General features: G+C 41.9%; 1 protein-coding gene across 1 annotated transcript; it reads left to right on the top strand.

Annotated features, from left to right (window-relative positions):
• Window positions 1-3,744: 3,744 nt before the first annotated feature.
• Window positions 3,745-15,689, top strand: YTHDF1 (YTH N6-methyladenosine RNA binding protein 1). The gene is made up of 5 exons (XM_042884785.1): window positions 3,745-3,840; window positions 4,157-4,181; window positions 5,582-5,661; window positions 8,570-10,096; window positions 14,186-15,689. Exons 1-5 carry the CDS (start codon window positions 3,814-3,816, stop codon window positions 14,210-14,212), a joined length of 1,686 nt encoding a protein of 561 aa, XP_042740719.1. The 5' UTR covers window positions 3,745-3,813; the 3' UTR covers window positions 14,213-15,689.
• Window positions 15,690-15,950: the final 261 nt, after the last annotated feature.

A 15,950-nucleotide genomic window follows, 5' to 3' on the forward strand; every position in this document is an offset into this window, starting at 1 on the left:
AAAGTTGAAACTTTTAAAAATTAAATACGTTTATGAAAATCCCTTGAGCAGTAGGGGGCAGTACTTATATACAACATGTACAGAACTGTAACACGTGGAACTGGCTCTTTTTAATTTGTCCATCATGAGTTTATATGTAATCCACATTTTCATCTGCTCCACATCTCCTGCTCTTGAAGAATATATCGTAAAAATGTGAAGTACAGAATGTACAAATCCCTCTTACAGAGGTCGTGTGAGGGCTCTATTAATGGGCAGTTGCAAGTCACCTGCCCATAGGTAAGAATCATTAGTTGTTCTCAGGAAGTATTTTACAAGCTATGACCTGCTTCTAAGCAACTTTCTTCTAAATGTGACCTCGGGAAGTGTTGGGAACGTGGGAGGCTCCTCAATCTGCCTATTTCATGGCCATGCCTATGAAGCATGTTAGCAGTCTTAAGGCAGATGTCAGGGAAGCTGTCACAGAAAGCTTAAAAGATCTGACTGTGGCACATGGAAGGTAGTTGTGATGCACTGTGGTGTTGTGGTAGTGGTGTACTGAGTTGCTTAGCCTTTGCAACCACATTGCTGCTAGGGAAAGCCCCTGGGGTGATGGTGACTGGAGATATGGTTCCATGTTTGCTTTGCTTCGAGGGCAAATCTCTCAAAATACATCACAGATATTCTTCACTTCCATTTAAAAGGTGGTGAAGTTGAACACGCGGAAGCTGAGTAACCTGTCAGGTTTGTGAGGTGCCTTGGGCAGTGTCAAGAACGAGCTTTTCTTTTTCTGTATTGTCATTTCCCTATCCATCAAGCCTCTTGGGGAGGGAAAAGCAATATTAAATTTCAGAAGAACTGGAAGGGGGCTCCTAAGACAATTTTAAAAATTTCTGGCAGTGATTATTAGCTGTGAGTCTTGTTGTTGTTACTGTTAATACACCATTCTTTTAACATCATGCAATCTTCAAGACAGGCTTAAGGTTAGCTTTCTGTGGGGAGATGCTCAGTTTTTGGAGAGAGCATTCCACCACCAAAGGAAAGCTCAGAAGTACTCCTAGTGAGGTCACTGCAGCAGAAGAAAATGAAGGGACAAGTCTGCTGAAGAAAGAAAGAAAGAAATAAGCCAGCATGCTGAAGGATAGATTTGGAGGTCTTATTTTAGCCCACCAAAATATTGAAAGCAAATACCATATTCAATAAAGTGTTTTATGCAACTAATATTTATCTTTTTCAGCAATTTGAGTATATTTTTAGTTCTTTTTCAGAGGATTAAGGTGTCCTAATGAGCTTTTGAGCTTGTCTTAAGCCAAAGAGTGCAATGAACTACAGAAAAAACAAATGTTGGAAACAGAAAATATCAGCTAGGATTGACAGCATCACCACCATGCCTCTGTATGAGGATATGTATTCTGTATGAGGAAAGTGGTAAATTCTACATTGCTGAGCTCATTTCAAGGATTACTGGACACACATGCTAGGCAGTGACTGGAAACTCTCTAAGAAGAAATGAATGTAAACACAGTCGTAATATATTTGCTATTATCAGGCTGATTTGGAAATAAAGTAATCAGTAAATGCAAGGGTTAAAGTATAGCTGGAGACAGCAAGACAAATGGTCTTAAAGTTACCAGGAAGTACCAACAACTCACATTTTCCTAATGCAAAAGTAAAAAATAAATCCACAAATATATATATACATATATATACAAATATACATATATATATATATACAAATATATATATAAATAAATTCGCAAATGTGAATTTGGACATATACATATGACATATATATATATATGACATACACTATCTTTTAACCTAAAAAAAAACCAAGAATAGCCTAACAGCTTTAGTTTGCTGTACCTTAGGATGTTGAAGCAAATAGAGTATTCACATGCTGCCTACATACATTCATGGCATTCATAGCTAAGATGATTCATAGTCATACAGTTTCTATATCAAGACTAGTGAACATATACAGTCATATACACTTTAAAGCAGTGCCCAGAAGCATCCAGGACTATCCTTTCCTTCTTTCTTTCTGACAGATGTTCCACTCTCATGCCATGCTGTTTGCTTTTTCACACTTGTTACTGAAGCAATGTCCCTAGATGGCCTTTCTGGCACATGCAGGGATTCTTGGGAGCAGATTTACCTACTTTACACATTATACACATATTGAGAATCTAATTTTGATCCTTTTTTTTTTCTCTCAAATGTGCTTGTATGTATCTGCTGACTGTAAGTGGTATATTCACATCATGAAACCTACACAAGAAGTATGTTTAAAGGCAACAGAGACTTACCAAACTAAATCTCTGCACGTATGTTGACACTTTCAAGAAAAAAAACACACACAAAAACAGGCTTGTGGCCAAATTAAGGACATCCCCATCCTCCAAACAGACGTCAGGCACCTACGTAAGGTGGGAAAAGATAGCTTCAGTATCACTGTTAATCAGTTAACATTGTTACAAGTCCGTTTATTTCAGCAGTTTCCGAAGTCAGACATTACATTCTAGAAATCTCCAATAGTAAATAAGATCCACTGTTGTATAGGAGCGTTGGAATGAAACTTTTTATTGCCATCAGAACTCAAATAGATATAAAAAATTATTATAGAAGCTTCTGAACAATACTAAATCACCTAAGAAACTGCAGGACCCTGGGGAAGGCATGAAATGCCATTTTGTTGTGTGCAGCACCTATTAATTTTATCCTGCCCAAAGGATTCTAAGTAGGATTCTGACAGCTATCACGAAATTCCAGCAGTTCTGGTCATTGCATATTCCACCCATTTAGTAAAACAAAACCACTAGAAATAATAGAAGGGTTAGAAGGCTTTTATTTCACCCAATTTCTTGTTCAGGAAATGCCAGGCTTCCCTAAAAACTACAAAGATACGACTTTGGCCCTGTGGGGTCACAGCTCAGCAGGCTTCTCCAGCACCGTGTCCTCAGGCTCTCTCAGAAGGGTGCACGGATGGAGGTCAACAAACCACTTCTCAGCCCTCTGAAATCAGCATCAACCGCGCTGATGGGACCGAGAATTCACCTCCATTCTGGAAGGAAAATAAGATGACTTAACCCGACAAAAAGCCACGGCAGAGCGCGGGCAGGCAGCAGTCGTGCTGGCGCGATGCTCCACAGGGCGCTCTGCGGCAGCGGCTGCTCGCACAGAAGGCTGCGCTCCCGGGGCGCAGCTCTTCCCCGCCTTTTCCTCACAGATCTCACATCGGTGCCAGGCCCGCGGCTCGCCAGAGCCAGGAGCCGACGTCCGACCGCCCACCGAGACCTCAGAGCCCCCCAAAAGGGCGGGGGGGGGGGGAAATAGGGGGAACAGCGAGGAGGAAGGGCGCGATCGCAGCCTGCCCGCCCGCCCCTCAGCTCGCCGCACCGCCCCGCGCATGCGCGACAGGTGCGGCCCCGCGCCGCGCGCCTTCCCTTCCCCTCCCTCCCGCCCGCGCCGGGCCGCGCTTTCCCGGCGTGCTTCGCGCTCACAGTCTGACGTCACCGCAGCCCGGCGCCCGCCGCCATTGGAGTTGGCGGTTCGGGCTCCATCCCTTGCAGCGGCCCGGCGCAGGCGGGCAGGCCGGGGGGCATGTGAAGGGACGGGGCCGGCAGGGCACGGCGAGGCGCGACCGGCGCCGGCCTACCGTCCCCCCGGGCCCGCCGAGGAGACGCCGAGTGGCGGCCCGCGGGCCCCTTCCCCTCGGCCCCTTCCCCTCCCCGGCCCTGTGCGCGGAGGCGCCGCCGCCGCCGCCCCGGAGCTCCCAGCGGCCCCGCCTCCCGCCCGGCCTCTGCTGAACCGCGGCGGCCCCGTACATGAATTATGTCTGCCACGAGCGTTGACCCTCAGGTGAGCGGCGCGGGCCCCGGGGGTGCCGCGGCCGGGGCGGCCCTGCTGGGCTCGGCGCTTTGGGGCTCGGATCGCGCTCGGTTCCTCCGCCCGAGGGCACGGCGCGATGTGTGCGGAGTGTTGGTGGGGCGGGCCGGGCTGGATGAGCCCTCGGTGCCTTGCGGCTGTTTGCTACGAGACCCCCATCCCTCCCAGTCGGCTGTGTGTCGATATGAACGTTTTCCTAAAATCAACTTCTTTGTTTCTCTTTTGTTTGTTTGTTTGTCGGTTTGTTTATGTCTTTTCGTGCATCCGATCGTGTGCTGTGGCTTTCCAGAGACCGAAAGGACAGGATAATAAAGGTGAGGATCACGCTGAGATCTTGCTGTTGAAGCAGCCCCTGTAGGAGATGAGCTGTGCAGGTACCTGTGGGTTTGCAGCCCCTGTGGGTGACATCTGGAACAAAGGAAGTTGTGCTTTGTTTCACATCTGGATCAACTGTTATTTGCACGGTCTTGAGTGCATCCAGCTTATTGCTGTGAAGTTTACAATCTCCTTGTTTCCTTGTAATAACAAAAAACTATAAGGGTGTCTGCTGTATGAGTATTTCTACATGCTTTGCGTAGTCGTTTCCTGCTATACAAATACAGTCCCATTACTGGACTGCTGTTGGCTCTACAGGTATGATTTGTGATAAGTAAGCCTACAAAGTTAATTGTATTCATTTAAAATTCCTTAAGTAATTAACTGCTGGAGATAATAAACTTTTTATGCCAACATCCACACTCCATCTGATTTCTAATTTCAGTCAGTGGTTCAGGAAACTGATTGATTCTATGATCACTACGTAAGCATGTAATTGTTTAGCTTTTAGAGGCTAGCAGTATCTTCAGCTCAGATGCTTTCCAATTTATCATAAACTGCCTTAAAAATCCAGCTATCTCTGCTCACAAGAAGTTTGATTCTGTTTCCAATATTGGTGTACACTCTTTTGCTACCATTGACAATCTTTCCAGAGTTATTCTCACAAATTCCCCAACTTGTTTGTTAAACATTTAAGTTTTGTGTGGCTTTACTTCATATGGAGCAGTAGCTGTATTTTTCTCGCCACATAATGTGGTGTTTGAGCTTTTTTTTCAGCATTTAAAATGGCAAAGGAAATCATTTGGTGTAACCCAATAAATTTTGCTTTTGTGTAGCTTTAAGTAATGGGTTTTGATTGCATTTCACACAAGAATTTATGTGTAGGTAGGCATTTGGGTAAGGCAGGTATCCCTTTTACACACTTCTAAAGATTTAAATTTTGATTAAAAATGGCAGAATATCAAGTCACACAGCAGTCATTGGTTATAATTAAATGTAAGCCCACCTGATCTCACTGTGGCTATCTTAACTTAGGCAGTAAGCACCACATGCTGGGAGAGCTGTGAATTAGTTTCAGAGAGTTCTAATTATGGACCCAAACATCTGATGTTTCCCAATTTATTTCTTATACAGAACTCCTGTATTTTTTTGGCTCAGAGATGATTCACAGGGGTTCTGTGTTCACTCGTTTGTAGGAAAGCTTGATTTTTAAGAATTTACTCAAGCTCAGTTTTGTAAGTGGTGATACAAAGCGAAATCAGGGTCAAAAGTGATCTGTATGTCTTCAAGATTCTTCATGCTGTGGAGAAGCGTGGCTTTTCCTAACGTGACATAAAGTGGAACTCTACTGAAACACTCCTAAGCCGTATCATAATGCCTTGTAACTCTTTTTTTGTAGTACAAAATGGTTCATTACATCAGAAGGATACAGTTCACGACAACGACTTTGAACCTTACCTTTCTGGGCAGTCAAATCAGGTTGGTTTGTTTTTTCACTTTTTTTTTCTTCATCTTATGCGTGCTTTTGGCACCCAGTTCCACAGGATTGTGTTGCAGAAGCAAATTCCTTGAAGACATGGAGAAAGAAAGGACTGGTATATTGTGTTACTTAGTAATACAACTAGCCTTGTGCTCACAAAGCTGATATTACTGTGTGTATCCAGATGGCCACCAGTGAAAACTATGTTAATGCTCCAAGTAGTTTCTGCTGATTGCTCCTCATGTTGCAGGCTATTGATATGGTTGGACTGGGACAAACTACTTGAACTTGCAGTTCTTTGATAGCTGAGTTGCATGTAGGAGTCTGGAGTTCTTGATTTTGGGGTCTCGCAACTCATCTTTTCAGTAATCCAAAGTGTTAATATTGTTGAAATTTGGATATTGCTTTTAAGAAGAGATCGCAGATATCCTGCTTGCTTTTCCTCACTTCAACAAATATTGCTCTTCTTTCCTGTCCTCTGAAATATCACACGTCTGCAAAACGTATCATTTTAAAGGTAATGAACACCCTGTAATGCAAACTGAGTAAAACAGTTCATTGTGCTGTACATTAAGTCACCATCAGATCTTAAATACCACTGTGGTCATGAAAATCTTCTAATTGAAGTAATTTTTGACTTAAATTTCAATCTTTTTAAAGTGAACAAAATGTTTAGAAACTTGAGAGCCTTGGCAGGGGTACGTCTGTTATTTGTTTTAAAAAGTGCAGTTCAGCCTGAAACTGATAGATGCCACTGTTGATGTTGGTGATGTTGCTGAACTTGCTGGCAAAAGAGCCTCTATGTGCTTAAAACAAAAAAAGTGTAGGTATGTACACAGACTGAAGCACAACTCCATTGACTCTTCAAATGCTGCAACAACAAGTTGGTGAGCTGCAAGAAATAATCGTGTAGGTGGTCTGAACAGTTCTGAGTGGAAAGTGAGAGTAGCATTAAATAGGATTCTGATTTCGTACTGCTTGGAAGAAAGGATTCCCTCCCTCATTAATACAGCAGTTGTTTAGGAAAGAAAAAAAGGAAACGGCCAAGGATAAATTTGTTGAAATGAATGTGACTGCTGTTATGGTGAAGGGTCTCTGACAGGGTTTCTCTTACATGCTCTGGCATAATGCCAGGCAAAATAGATTGAGTGCTTTGTAAAGATGCTTGCTGAAACTTTCCTTATAGTATTAGAATCCTTGCTGAAACTTACAGACTGTGGCTACAGGGGGTGAGTCTCAGTAATTGTCTAGAATCCCTTAGCAGAAATACTGCAGAACAAAACATCTTTTTCTACATTACTTCTTCTCAGTCTTAACAAAATATTTATGTGTGGAGTATACAAAGAGAAGTATCTCATAAGAGCTGTTCTCCCCTCCTTTTTGCCAGTGTTTGTTTTTATGTTTTTCCTACGTTAACAATTCAAGAAATGGTGCATTGACATCAATCTTGATGTGGAGTCTCCCAGAAAAAAATGTTTTCTTACACTACATATAGATTCATTTGGCTTGGAAAGCTTAGGAAATTTCATCCATTTTGAAGGATCTCATAGGAAAGTAGGTAGTATACATCTTGGTGATGGAATTCGTATGTGAAGGCAGTGTGAGCATTGGCAGCAGTGATGTTTTTTGAATCAGTGACATTGAATTTAGGCTGCTGAAATCTCAGTAGTGGTTGTGGTGGGGAATGTAGGACTTGGTGGCATTTTATGGTGTCATCCTTTATGTGGAAAGGATATTAGTTTTGATGCTATGGAAGGGAATAAACTGAAAAACGGGTAATAAAAATGACTGTAACCCTTAACTTGGGTATTAATGCTCATCTTCAGCAGGGAGTCATTTTGCTTCATTTTCTGAATAAGCTAAGAAACAATCTTATGCTTGGAAAAATGGCTGAAGTTCCAGTGCCGTTTTGCTGGCTTTTGTTCAGGATTGGGATTTTGCAGTTTGAAAGGAATCTTAGTTCCTGTTCTGAAAATCACCTTTCTCTGCGAGTGAGGAAGGGGTAACTGCTGTTCAACTCATTAACAGGAGATGTTGACCTTCCTTCCTCCTTGCTGGTAATTACATTTAGAGTATCTTTATGGAATCTCTCTGATATCTAGGTTTCATGCTTACTTAAAGAATAAAAAGACCTCATTTTATAATATTCTATATTTATTTATTGAATGTGAGAGAGGCATTGAATGTTTCAAAATAATGCGTCTGCAGGAGATTGAAGGAGAGGAAAAGGCTTCTCAACCTGGTCTGAAAAACAGTTTAGAGGGAGTAAGGGAATTAAAACTAGAATTTCAGAGGTGGATTGGCTGGTTTATGAGAGGTCAGTCTTTTATTTCATAGAGTGAAAAAGATGTTCTGTTTGGAAGGGTGGCTGTGGATGCTCTTGAACGTTTGTAGCTTTACTGCTGAGGGAGGAAGAGACTTTGAGAAACAATCGAATAGGATTTGTCCCAGACTGCTTCGCTTCCTGGCACGTATTATGTCTGTGTACTTCTCTCTAGCACATCAGTCAACTTAACTTCAGTTTCTAGTGACTGGATTGTCTTATTCCAGACTTGACACATTTCTTAATACGTGATCTTCTTACTGTGGTCCTATCTGAAAGAAGTAGCCTTTGTATGTTTTACCACCTCAGGTATGTTTTGCTTGTTAAGATCTGTTGGCTCTTCAAAACAATCCCGTGATGAGGTTTGTGTTCATATTACTGTTTGCTGTCATGTTAAAGCAGCTTCACCTGCAAGTTTGTAACAGTTAAGATATACTAATTATCCTCAGACTTAGAAATTAGGAATTAATTACTATTTGTTCTTTTCTGTTTGGTGATGTAGTGGTTCTATGATTCTATGTAGCACTGTGGCTATTTGTGTACAAAATTTTATATATCTGAAGTTACTTTTTTTTCTTTAACAGAACAGTAGCTATCCATCCATGACTGATCCTTATCTGTCAAGTTATTATCCACCATCTATTGGGTTTCCCTACTCCCTCAGTGAAGCGCCATGGTCTACAGGAGGAGATCCTCCTATCCCATATCTCACCACCTATGGACAGCTCAGTAATGGAGATCATCATTTTATGCACGATGCTGTTTTTGGACAGCCTGGGGGTCTGGGAAATAATATCTATCAACACCGGTTTAACTTCTTCCCTGAAAACCCTGCCTTCTCAGCTTGGGGAACAAGTGGATCCCAGGGACAGCAGACTCAAAGTTCAGCGTATGGGAGCAGTTACAGCTATCCACCTAGTTCACTGGGAGGTACCATCGTGGATGGACAAACAGGATTTCATAATGATACATTAAATAAAGCTCCTGGAATGAACAGTATTGAACAGGGAATGGTTGGACTTAAGATTGGTGGAGACGTTACGACTTCGGCTGTGAAAACAGTAGGTTCCGTTGTTAACAGTGCTGGGATGGCAGGTCCCCTCTCTGGTAATGGTGGCTCAAATGTAAACTTGCCAGTATCTAAACCGACTTCTTGGGCTGCTATAGCTAGCAAACCTGCAAAACCACAGCCTAAAATGAAAACAAAAACTGGACCTGTGATTGGAGGAGCATTGCCGCCTCCTCCTATAAAGCATAATATGGACATAGGGACTTGGGACAATAAGGGTCCTGTGGCGAAAGTTCCTGCTCCCCAGCAGATACCTTCTCCTCAGTCTGTTCCACAGCCACAGCAACAAATAGTTCAGCCTGTTCCAGCTCAGCCTCCTCCATTGACTCAACCACAGTATCAGAGCCCTCAGCAGCCGCCCCAAAATCGCTGGATCGCTCCTCGCAACAGAAATGCAGCTTTTGGCCAAAGTGGAGGAACTGGCAATGACAGCAATTCGGCTGGCAGCACCCAGCCTAACCCTGTTCCAAGCGGTGAGTCCCATCCCGTTCTTGAAAAACTGAAAGCTGCTCACAGCTATAACCCTAAAGATTTTGAATGGAACCTTAAAAATGGACGCGTGTTCATAATAAAGAGCTATTCTGAGGATGATATTCATCGTTCCATTAAGTATTCTATTTGGTGTAGTACAGAGCATGGCAACAAACGCCTGGACAGTGCTTTTCGGTCCATGAATAGTAAGGGCCCGGTCTACTTGCTATTCAGTGTCAATGGCAGTGGACACTTCTGTGGAGTTGCGGAGATGAAATCACCTGTGGACTATGGCACCAGTGCAGGTGTCTGGTCTCAGGACAAGTGGAAGGGGAAATTTGATGTCAAGTGGATCTTTGTGAAGGATGTGCCCAACAACCAGCTCCGACACATCAGGCTGGAGAACAATGACAACAAACCTGTTACAAACTCCCGTGATACACAGGAGGTGCCCTTAGAAAAAGCAAAACAAGTGCTTAAAATTATTGCTACTTACAAGCACACGACCTCCATCTTTGATGACTTTTCTCATTATGAGAAGCGCCAAGAAGAGGAGGAGGTGGTGCGGAAGGTAAACTTATTAAAAAATTTATTTTATACACAGATATGGGGAAAATGAAATGTGAAGGCTGCTATAATGGAGAAAATGTAAGTAGGAATTAAAAATGTTTTTAATACATCTCAACTGATGCTTATTTATGTGACGTAATTTCATAGCAAATATGTTTCGAAGCAAAAGTTATGGTTAGTTATGTTAACCATAACCACTAGTTATGGTTAATCTACAGGTGAAGGAGGTTGTGTCCAGGTCTTTGTAGTATCTTAAAGCAGTTAGTAGATTAGAAACACGTTTCTATTTTAGAGTTGCCCCACAAGCATTTTGCTTCATAAATATGAGGTGTTTAAGCATTGTTTGACTGGAACTTGTCTTATCAAAATTGATACCTGTGTTGGCATTTGAAATTTGTATTTTGCCTTTTAGAGCAGGAGGGTTGATCCTACTTGTTCAGTTAAAACTCTGGAAAAGGAGCTATATAAAATTCTGGAATATGGAATAGTGCTAGGAAGATTGTTTCTGCTGCTGGATCCCCATGTATGTTATTACTTGGGTAAATAAAGGCAAATGGTTCTCAGGTCTAGTATGTTTATTAATTCTTGAAAAGTCTTGAGTGAGGATGCGTGAGAAACTGGGGCAGTAACTGGGAAAGCATGATGAATGTTTTATGTACCTTTTTATGTACCTTTTCACAGCCCTAAGAGTCATCTGTCCCATGACCTCAGTTTCAAGAATACCTTTCTCTAGTTAGGCAGTCTGGAAGTTGTGTACTGACACAACACTAAGTGTTGGGATGTGTAATTATCACTTAGGTAACACTTAAAAGTTGCTTTATCAATAGTGTTTTATACACATTTTTTTGAATAGCATTTTAATTAAAGCACTTATTGAGCAGGCTGGTTTAGTGCAGCTTACACTTGCTTTTAAATGTTTTTAAAGCAAGGTTTGGTGATGGCGAAATTGAAGTTGCTGTTTTAATGCCTTTAGTGACATTTAAGAATTAACATAAAATTGCTTTAACCTGCCTTCTTAGAACATACCCTTAAATTGTGAGAGGAAGGATCAGTGTCTTAAGAAGTTCCAGCTCAACTTTTCCTAACCATCTGATATGACATATGTAGCATACTTCAACACAGCAGGGATGGCAAGTTTTTGTTCTGCGCTCTCTGCGGGATTTCACAAACCAAAACCTGCAAGTCATTATCTCAACATTTCATTCGTTCAGTAAATGATTGGCAGTTCAGTATTTAAAGCACCCTGTATGTTCAGGAGAGCTGTTTTCGTGTGTGGGATGGAATCCTAAATAATCACAGAATGGCTGCAGATGGAAAGGACCTTTAAAGATCACCTGGTTTCAACCCCATGTCCCATGGCAGGACACCTTCCACCAGATCACATTACTCAAAGTCCTGTCCAGCTTGACCACATGCACTTCTGAGGATGGGGCATGTTCAGCTTCTCTGGCCAGCTTGTTCCAATGGCTCGCCACTCTCATAGTAAACAATTTCTTTTCCTATATGTAATACAAATCTACCCTCTTTTATTTAAAAAATCAGCTACCCTCTGTCCTGTCCCTGTGTTCCCTGACCAAGAGTCCCTCGCCAGCTTTCCTTAGATACTGGCCTTCTCCAGTCTGAACAACTCCAACTCTCAGCCTGTCTTCCTAGGAGAGGTGCCCCAGCCCTCTGATCATCCCTGTGACCCTCTGGACCTGCTCTGACAGGTCCACATCTCTTGTGCTGGGGGTTGCACAGCTGGACACCGTGCTGCATGTGGAGTCTCATGAGGGTGGAATAAGGGGGGAGAATGACATCCCTCAATCTGCTGTGCAAACTTCTCTATAGCAAGTCAAAAAGTCAACTGCTTACAGTCTAGGGAGGAGATTGGTTTTGTTTTTCATGCTGAGTCTCCCTGTGACTTGTTAGCAAGGCTGGAGGGATGAATAATGTGTGTGAGGAGTGGGAGTGCTGGGGAATCTGAACCAGTTGGTGCCTGTTTGCATCAAGTAGTGAAAGTGATCGGCATCCAGCCTTTCTGAACTGTTAACTCGGTTGCCTGAGGAGGTTCAGATGGCAGCTTGCTGAGTGCCGAGCTTCCTTTGCTTTGAAGTAGCTCAGTGTGCTGATGTTCCTATTGAGCTGACCCCACTTGCTGTTATTTCCATACATAGCTATTTTGCACCTTCAGTTCAAGCGTTAATATGATTGCTTGCTTAGGTCACCGTTTCTAGAACAGGATTGGTTTTTCAAAACAGTAATGGCTCTTTTTGCCTCATTTAAAACCGAGGCTCTGGCTTGTCTGACACATGCAGGAAATTTGAAGTTTAACATTTCTTGGATTCACCTGGATGGGCTTGAAAATAGCACAGCTCTCAGGAAATCAGTGCACTGAGATGAGAAGGGTGGAAGTGCTGGAGAAATAAAGCAGATCAACAGTGAGGGTGTGAAAAGAGAGGTGCTGCTCATCAGGACGTGTCCTATAAAATTGTCTGGAAAGTTAATTTCTTTTCTCACTCTTGTTGTATAAATGAACATGAGAAGTGTAGCTGATTACCAAGAGAGTTTCTTGCCAGGATTTCCTATGACAGTTTTTCAAGAATATTGCTGGTCAGGGTAACTTAAATGACTTTTCGGAATGGTTATTTGCATAGGTAGCATCAGAATTGGGTTTCAAGTTGGTGTGGCGGTTGTTTTTTAATGCGTTGTACTCTGCTTAGCAGTAACACTTCTTGTCACAAATCCTGCCTCCATCACCGTCATGATTACAAAAGGCTGGAATTCTTTAGAAATTACTCATGGAGAGCTTGAATGCTTTTATTTCATTTATACATGTGCTTAGTAGGGAAAAGAATGATGTCATGTAATCTATTTGACGCAAGCCACTAGCATTCAGTTTTTTTTAATGTTAACATCTTTCTAGCCAGTGTTTCCTTCATCAACTCCTGGTTGATTTCTTCATGCTGGCATACAAATCCAGCTTCTGATGTGCCATAGTTATAAGCCTTTTTTTGGCCTAATGTAATGATCCAGACCCAGGAAAGGAGTAAGCCAAAGAGAAGTGGTATGGAATTTCTCCTGCCCGCTGCTTTTCTCAGTTCCAAAATCTGCTGCAGCATGAATGTGTCCACAGAGAGAGCAGATTTTGTGATCAGCCTTTAAAACATGAAGTTGCAATGCATGTGAGAGTCTTGAAAAAGAAAATAAGGGCTTGTAAAGAAAAGCAACTTGTTGCAGGTTTTTGTATTTTCATTTGCAGTTTGTGGTAGGACAGAAAGAGAGTTCTGCTGTAAAATGTCTGCAGTCCATCTTTGCAGATCTGTATTTAACTCTGTGTCCCCGGTGCTGTGTGCTCACCTCTGGTCTGTGTTGTGACAGTGTGATTCCAAGGTCTGCGCCTTGGTGTCACTGAAACTGCAGAGGAGTTGCATCTCAGGAAGCCCTTGAATCAACAAGCTTATTTCTTCTTTTCAGCAAATATGTATTGTAAGGTGTCAGTGATATTCTGCCATCCCCCTGCCACCATATCGCCTGCTGAGCTGCGTCCCAAAGTATCCCCCTTTGGAAGGGCATGCAGCTTCTGTTTACCTCGGATCCTTTAAATAGTGATTCTCTTAGCAGTGCTCAGCAGCTCACTTTGTGATCAGCGTTCACAGGATTCAGTAAAGAAACCGTTTGAGCCTGAAATGCTGGGCTGATATATTTGATTTGAGATCAAAGTGAAAACGGTACTTCTGTTAAGCACAAAATACTTTACAATGTATTTCTAGTTGTTATGAAATAAGAGTATCAGCCTTGAAATGCAGTTCCTGATCAAGACTGTGCTGCTGCAGCAGTAGCTGAGGTAATGCAGAAAGCAGAGTGTTACAGATCCCTATTCCAATTGGGAATGATAGTATTCCATCCCTTCCTTACTGTGGCCTTCATACGCTGTCAGCTTGGGCTGACTGTGCAGGTAGTATAAAATATAGCAGCATCTTTTTTTGCCTTATATCAAAGCATAGAGTTCTTGTCTGGGATCACATCAGTGCTGTAATAAACTAAAAATGCTTTTGCTCGTTCATTTGACTAAAATCCTTAACTGTTTTTAACTCTTTTCTCTTTACAGGAACGTCAGAATCGAAACAAACAATAAGGATATACATATACAGTTTGATATATATATATATACTAGAACTGGTATTAAATTCGACTGAGAAACAGAATTGAAGTATTCTGGTGCTGTATCCTGGCATCAGGACCAACTAAAGCTTTCAGCTCCAATATATCTTCTCGTGCAGGGGAAATTAAGTTGTTGCATCTTTGTAGTTTATTTTTGCCCAAGTGGATCTGCATTAATTTGTATCTTTTTCTATGTAAAATTCTGTAGAAATCATTAATAAAGGTGTGGCTCTTTTTATTTTTTTAAGTTGGTAAACAGTTATATTAACCTAATGTGGGACCTATACATGAGCATACTAAAGTGTCAGTGCTTCCCAAAGACTTTATTTTGGCACAAATTCTGTTCCTAGCCAGATGCAGAGAATCATGGAGAATACATGACAGACCTTCCTTTATCCTCTTCCCACCCCCCGTTTCTTCATGGCAAACGTAAGAAACCATGCGTTGATTTAATTTTTCTTTTCTTTTTGCCATTTCAAAACCTTTTGAAGATAACTGCACTTCAGAATTTAGAGATGAGAACGATGGGGTTTGAGATCAGTTTGTGCAGCTGCTGTGCCTCCTTATTTATCTGTACGATTACACTTCTCAAATTGCGAACGCGCCATCATTGGTTTTTTCTGTCTGGTAGCAAATCAAATTGTCAGTGGAATTGTTTCTCTGGACAAGATTTCCCTTCCACATTCTGTTAAGCAGTGCTTCAGTGTGCATTTGTTATACCATATCCTGCCGGGGGTGAGCGCGATGCTTTCTCTCAGCCATAATTCTGCTTTATGGTTTTTGTAGCTTGAGAACTAAATAATAATGTGATGCTATCAACATTGCAGGGGTTTTGGACGACGTGTTTAAACCTGTTTCAGCTTCAGGTGTTATTAGTTAATTGCAGAATCATTTTTAATTCTCCTTCCATTCCTCCCCCCGTCCCCCAAATCCCAATGCCATTTAAAGTTTTTATACCAATAATGCTGAGCTTTAATAACGTAGGAACTAATAGTATGGATAATATGATGGATTATGCCTCAGATGTTTAAAATTGACAGTGTGTATGTCTGATTTCTTTCTGTTGGATGAGTAAAAAAACCTGTTTTAAGAAAAATGAATTTGCTGTCATGTTTTTGTGGAGTGAGGGGACTGTCAGAGAGCCTGTCACCAACTGGAGTTCCAATTAAGCATGGAAATGGTGCTCATGTCCGCTGCTCTAGCACACTGAATCTGCACGTGTTTATTGTAGAGGATCTTTTACTATATTAGAAAGCAAGTATCTTCTGAATACTATTTACTCCAAAAGGACCTCCAATTTAAATAAAGTTTAATCTGTATCATTTAGACTTGTATTTAGAACATATAACTGTCTCTGGACTGTTACTGCCTGTAAGGAGTAATGGACAGCATCGGATTAACTTTTTCCTCTAGGAGAATACAAGCCTTAATAAACAATACATATTTAGCAAGCTCGATGTCATTTTCGTTTTTTTCCGTGCCATCATTTCTGTTCCTATGTTACAACCTTTCCATTATGCAACCTTATGAATTGCTTTTAGTGTGAGAGGTGTTTTGGTTCTGACAGCTTGGGTGTTGGTTATTGGCATGCTTGCTGTTTGCTGAGGGGCTTCACGGGACTCTGCAGAGGGCACTGCAGCTGATCTGCCTGCTTCCATCCCAAGGAATTTGCACACACACACTGCTTGTCACTTGTGCTTTCCTTTCTGAAG

Source organism: Lagopus leucura, unplaced genomic scaffold (genome assembly GCF_019238085.1).
Source record: "Lagopus leucura isolate 7727_CA_CO unplaced genomic scaffold, USGS_WTPT01 Super-Scaffold_100045, whole genome shotgun sequence".
Taxonomy (NCBI): Eukaryota; Metazoa; Chordata; class Aves; order Galliformes; family Phasianidae; genus Lagopus; species Lagopus leucura.

What these genes read in the sequence shown, in the direction of transcription:
- YTHDF1 (XM_042884785.1), top strand. Translation starts at nt 3,814, where the DNA reads ATGTCTGCCACGAGCGTTGACCCTCAG. An exon ending in CCACGAGCGTTGACCCTCAG is followed by an intron (nt 3,841 to 4,156) that starts GTGAGCGGCGCG and finishes GTGGCTTTCCAG; the next exon opens with AGACCGAAAGGACAGGATAA. An exon ending in GAAAGGACAGGATAATAAAG is followed by an intron (nt 4,182 to 5,581) that starts GTGAGGATCACG and finishes CTTTTTTTGTAG; the next exon opens with TACAAAATGGTTCATTACAT.